General features: G+C 45.7%; 1 protein-coding gene across 3 annotated transcripts in view; it reads left to right on the forward strand.

Moving 5' to 3' along the window:
* BEND5 (BEN domain containing 5) overlaps nt 1–5,230 on the forward strand; it is an 875,016-nt gene extending 869,786 nt beyond the window's left edge. For all 3 annotated transcript variants that reach the window (XM_014870680.2, XM_088169741.1, XM_088169740.1), the window contains exon 13: nt 2,842–5,230. In XM_014870680.2, the coding sequence (XP_014726166.2) occupies nt 2,842–2,965 (124 nt within the window). In that variant the 3' untranslated portion in view covers nt 2,966–5,230. The remainder of the gene's footprint in view (nt 1–2,841) is intronic.
* Nucleotides 5,231–6,000: the final 770 nt, after the last annotated feature.

The raw sequence follows: 6,000 nt of genomic DNA on the forward strand, positions 1-6,000 counted from the left end.
ATTTTCCAGCCTTGATGACTCATTTTTGATCCCACTCACATGGCTTAGATAACTTTATTTTTACCTCCCTTTGCAATTTAAACATCAATTCTCTTCTGACTTTCTTTAATGCACCAGCTGCAAAGTCACTAGTTCAAATCACCCCACCTCGCCTTGCTTCACGAGATGGAAACAAAAGTCAAGAAATGACTATTTGAAAGAGCTCAAAATGCCACAGCAGCACAACTGTGCCTCCACTGGTGGCTCTGTAAACCTCAACTCATCCAAAACATCAGCCCAGTTTGAAAGTCTGCCAATTCCTTTTAAGGCCTTTAAGATTTGCTGACAATTAGAAATCAGGTACAGTTCTTTTGGATGTGAACTTGCACACTACATTCAGAGCAGGTGCACATAGGGCTTGTGCTCCTGTACATGGGCTGGGAGAGCTACAGGCAGCAATAGCAACGTCCCCAATTTTGCAGAGAAAAAAATGAGCTTTGCTGAGAACACCAGGCTGTTAGACCTCAGTGTGAATTATGCATCTGCTGTATTTAGATAGAAGCAATTTTCCTGTTGAAATCAGAGGTTGGCATTTTTTTCCCATGGGGTTCTGTAACTCAAAATTGTGTTGAGATCAAGCATGTAGCAGAGGCTTTTTTAGCTGTAAAGGTGAATGTATTCAGATTATTCAAGTGGTGATTTTTTGGATGTACAATTAGTTGAGTGAGAGATGTGGTATAAATTTGGTATTGTAATTGCTATGCCTCTGAGATTTCAATTTGCAAAACAGTTTGCATGGCTGCAAGATTAACTGTTGTCTGTGCAATGAACATGAAGCAAAGCTGTGGTTTGATTGTGACTGTCAATTGGCTGTATGTCCAAAAAAGCCACTTTGTCACAAGTACCTGATGTGAACCGAGTGGTTGATTCTTATGATGCTCCAGTTCAGCAGATGGCTGAAAAAGGCCAGTGTCTAAAAATCTCACCCATAAGTGCTGTTGGCATGACAGGATTTCCTTTTCCTCTGTTAACCAAATGAGGAAAAAGGAAGTTTAAGACCCATTTGTATCCTCTTTGCATATTCTGCATTATATTGTTTCCTTCATTTGCATGGAGGAGCATGGGAATGACACTCAGCAGTGGTGCTGCAGTGACTGGAGTGGGTGCACAGAAATGGGGGCTGAGTCCTGCCTGCCCATCCAGTGCTGGCTGTGCCCTGGGAGCAGGCAGGAAGGCTGTCAGCAGTGACATGGGGATGCTGATGCAGCCCCAGGGCAAGGGATGGGCTGCCTGGCTGGCTGATGTTTTTCATGAGTCTCCATTTGGTTCACAGCTGCTGCTGTGTTTGGGTCTCCAGTGTTGTCTAGGAACATGTCAATGTAATTATACACAGAACCAGAGAAACTGCTTGGTCTCACTTCATTGTGCCTTTCAGGTCTCCCTCCCAGGGTCCTAATTTATTTATTTTTGTCTCAATGTTTATCTCTTCAAAATGCCACTATGCCTTAGGTTGGTGATTGAACTGTAGAGATGCAGTAAATGCTGAATTGGTGGCAGCTGTGACAGTGGGGAGAAGGGGAGGGCTGGTGGAGGTAAAGCCCTCTAAGCCCTGGGCCCCATCAGCAGCTATATTATTATAATTTTTTTTTAATGTATATTAAAACATCTTTCTGCAAATAAAAGCAGAGGCACTGAAAAACACACACTTGTGTGGTGAGGAAGGCAGGTTTCTCTCTGTCATTACAGAGGGGCCCTATTTCTTGGGGTGATTCGGGGTGCTTGGATCAAGAAAACTGGAGTTTCATCAGCTCTATAAGTAAATAGAACAGAAATGTTACAGAATTAACTGATAGTAGAGATTTACTCTTCCTTAAAGTAAAAATTCATCATGCACACTGTAAACACACACACAGAGGAGTGTTTTGTCTGGGAAACAAGTAGTGAGACTTATTCAGTTCCTTATCAGGAACTGAAGTGTTACAAAGCAAGTCTTTCCACCAGACAAGCTGTGGGAAGCTGGGGAGCTGGTTCTGTGGTGCTGGGTTGTGAAAAGCTCAGATCTTACCCTGTGAACTCCTGGGGCATCACTGCAAAAAGTACTTTGTATTTATCTCAACCCTGCTCCTTTGGAGGCCAGTTATAAAACTCGCACAGCTCTGCTGGGGCTGCAGCCTGAAAGGGGCACTGGAAACTCCAAACAATGCTGGCAACTGAAATTTGGCATGAGTGCTAGATAATCGGAGTTAGATAATTGAAGTTATGGGCACAGTGAAATAGCAGTATCACGTCTTCGTGGGTTCTTTGAAGGCACTGGTCTGGATGCTGGAAGCACTGGCATCATGTGCTGGGTGCTGGGTGCTCCCTGGCCACACAGTCAGAGCCTGTCCCCAAAGACTCTGACCCATCTGGAAGTGGGGGCAATCCAGCTGTGAGCAGATGTGTGAACCCAGCCAACCTGTGAATGGTACATGCCCCAGAAGGAAATATTCACAGTGAGAAGAGGGCTGTTCATGAGCAGAAATGAAGGGAAATATTTCAGGTACAGGAACCTCAGTTGGAGAAAACAGTGGTAAGTGCTTCACCCAAAGAGAAGTAATGGAACCCTTCTCTTGGAGAGCTCAGAGCTAGCACAAAGCCCTTGAAGCCTCCTGGAAGGACTAACCCTGCTCTGGCCAGAGAGGGATGGGATCAGCTGGTCTTTAACCACCTCTAATCTGTCTGGGGCTGCCAAAGCCTTCCTTACAGATGCACTTCACTGCGAGACTTCACACAGGGCTTGTCCTCAGAGCTCACCCCACACACTCACCTGCTGCTGGGACACCGTGTGTCTGACAACACCTGTCCTCTCTCTTCCTTTGGCAGGAAGGACAACGTGCCCCACTCTAAATGCACTGCCCAGCGGGGCCCAGGGAACAGCCACGCTGCAGGAAAACCCAACAAGAGGAGCCAGGCACATCTGAAGGACCCGTCTGTCTCCAAACGCTGAGAGGAGAGGAGAGGAGAGGAGAGGAGAGGAGAGGAGAGGAGAGGAGAGGAGAGGAGAGGAGAGGAGAGGAGAGGAGAGGAGAGGAGAGGAGAGGAGAGGAGAGGAGAGGAGAGGAGAGGAGAGGAGAGGAGAGGAGAGGAGAGGAGAGGAGAGGAGAGGAGAGGAGAGGAGAGGAGAGGAGAGGAGAGGAGAGGAGAGGAGAGGAGAGGAGAGCTGTAGGGCAAGGCGGAGGAACACGTCGCAGTCAGGAATCGATGATGTTTCTCTTTTTTTTTCCCAGACAAATATTTCTAAGATAACAAATAGTCCAAGGAGCTATGAGGGAGAGGGAAATTAGCTAGAAATTTTACTATTGATTCTTTTTTATTTATAGATGGTGAATCAATTTCAGGGCTTTTTTTTTTTTTTTCCTATCTGTGGGGGGAAAAAAGAGTGTACTGATAGATTTGCAGAAATCATTTGCAGTGGCTGAAAAGCTATTTGTTAAAATGAGAAAGCCTCTCCTTCCTCCACCAGTCCCCTTCTCTCTCTTTAAAGGGGTAATCCATACAATGAGCTAACGAGGGAGTCCTGGCTCCTCTACTGCACCATGTGATGTCTCCCCTTTTAGTGTCAGGCTCAGAAGCCCTTATGCCTACTGCATGTGCTAGTCCTGTTAGCTTGCATTAAGAGAGCCTGATAAATAGCTTCTGGGAGCCAGGCAGGTGCTCCTCAGTGTGCAGTTTATCATCCACTGCATGGCTGGGTTTTTTGCTCTTCTTTCAGATCATTTGAGGAGAGGGGTCATATGAGAAATGGGACTGTCGGGCTGCAAGCATGAAACTTGCTGCAAGAGCTGTCCAACAGGCAGGGACAGTGGTCCTCCATCAAACACTGTTTGGGGTGCAGAAAGACCAGACTTGCCAACAGCTTTATGAGGCAGTGTGAGAGAGGAATGGTGCTGAAAGGGATGAACAAAGAGTGCTGTGTAAGAAACCCCAAGTAAAACCTCAGCACCTCCCCATTACATGGACAGCATGTGAAATCTCTGCTCAAAGCCACTGTCAATAGGCAGTCTTGTCTCCTGCAATGTGTGACTCTCTGAAACATCTGGTCTTGATTCTCAAACTGGAGACAAAAAAAAAAAAAGGTGACCCAGAGTGGAGTCTGCATGTCTCCCAGGGGGTGGAAAGGAGAATGCACTTACAAGTGCTTCTTAACCCATCAGAAGCCTTGGGAAGCAGCTTCTCTTCAGTATTCTGCCAGGAGCTGGGCTGGAATGGTAGTTTGACAGAGAGAAGGTGCCAAGACCCACTAGGAAAGAGAGGGAAAGGATGAATGAGACTGTGGGTGAGAAAGGATCAGTAAAACATGACTGAATGAGCTCCTCGTGGTGTGGGGTGGCCCTGAAGAAGTACTAACCCCAGACACTGTTCTCTAGTAAAAGAAATGTGTTGGTTGTCCCTCTCCTCTTTCCCAGGACAGGAATGCCATGATCTAGGAAGAGAGTGAAGCTGATCTGGGTCCCACATCTCAGTGGACCTCCTGGGAGCCACTGGCACATGGTATCCATCCAGTTTGTATTACTGCAGCCAGAAAGAGTGAGCAGGTACGAGTAAGGACAAAAGCTTGGCTCTGCATGCCTCTGAAGAAGGACAAGCTACTCAGGATCTGCCAAAACTTGAGCTGAATGCATCTGTGCATTAGCCACCCATTACCCTTAGTTGCTCTCTGACAAGGAATATTTGCTTGAAAGCAAGAAGGGGGTATCCCACTGGAAGGAAAATTATTTAAACCACCAAGCAAAACTGCTATCATCAGTATTTCAAGGTGAGAGGGTTAAACTGTGTACATTTTTGGGGAGAATAAAATGCCTTCATATGATGAATTCCAAGGCATCCAAAAGGCACAGTGCTGGCTCTCTGTCTCCAAAAGCAGAGTAATGAATAGCAGTGGCAGTGTGATAATTAAAATGACTTCTTGGAAATATGGATTAGAAGGTACGTAGAGGGGGGATAAGTTCTCCTTTGAATTAATCTAGTGCTAATTTATGACTATCATTGGGTTTTATAGGATTTTAGTGGAAGACTTTCAAAGTTGGTTTACTGGAGTAAAAATGTTCTGTCCCACGTTCATTCCAAAAGCACTTGCAGAATTCCTCATTATTTATTTTTGGATGTTTCTATATATACATATATATATATAATGAGAGAGTTTCAATGTTTGCTTAGCTGCTAAAAAGCCTACTCTAGAAATATGAATAAAGTTATAAAAGCAGCTGTGGAATGAGTGTGTTGTTTCATTTCCATTTCTTCCTCCTCACAGGCTCCCAGATCATTTCAAAGCCAAGAAGGCTGGATTCTGTTATTCTGTTATCAGCTGTCAGAGGCTCCCTCTGTCAGACTTGCAAAAGTATTTTAATTTAGATTTAATAACGGAATTTTCCTGCAAATCACTGTCTCCACTTCTTACTTGTCTTGTGCACAGGTATCTGCCCCACAGCCTGAAATCTGTAGGTCTTAGGACAGACCAAAAGTAGATTGCTCATCTCTGCCAGAGATGTTGCCTTTCTGCTGAGATATTCTGACCTTTCAGTGGCACAAGAAAGCACAGATTGGAGACAGTTACCCATATGGGGAATGATGACATCCCATTTGTCAAGTCCCATGGTGCTAACCTTCTTCCCATCCTCTCCACCTGCCTAGCAATGCTGTAACGTCCAAACATAAGGTTATCTGCCAAGAGCATCTGCCTTGCTCTTCAGCTGGGCAGCACGCCCATCCTGGAACCCATCCTCCCCATCCTTGTTCCAGAATGTCATGTTCAAACTCTTTGCTCTTGCCTCCCATTTCATTCCTCTTTCAGTTTGTCTCTGGCACCTTCTGGCTGGGCCACAGTTGCCACTCCCCAATTTTTCCATGCTGAGATCCCAATCACATCTCCCCTGAACCCCATAGGCAGTGCTGACTTTATGGTGCTTTCCTCAGAGACCCACAGCTGTTTTCAGGGTTCTCCAATACACTGTGTTTCTTGAAAGCTCTCCCTGAGTTGGGGAT

The sequence above is a fragment of the Sturnus vulgaris genome, chromosome 9 (genome assembly GCF_052056855.1).
Source record: "Sturnus vulgaris isolate bStuVul1 chromosome 9, bStuVul1.hap1, whole genome shotgun sequence".
In the NCBI taxonomy this organism is placed as follows: Eukaryota; Metazoa; Chordata; class Aves; order Passeriformes; family Sturnidae; genus Sturnus; species Sturnus vulgaris.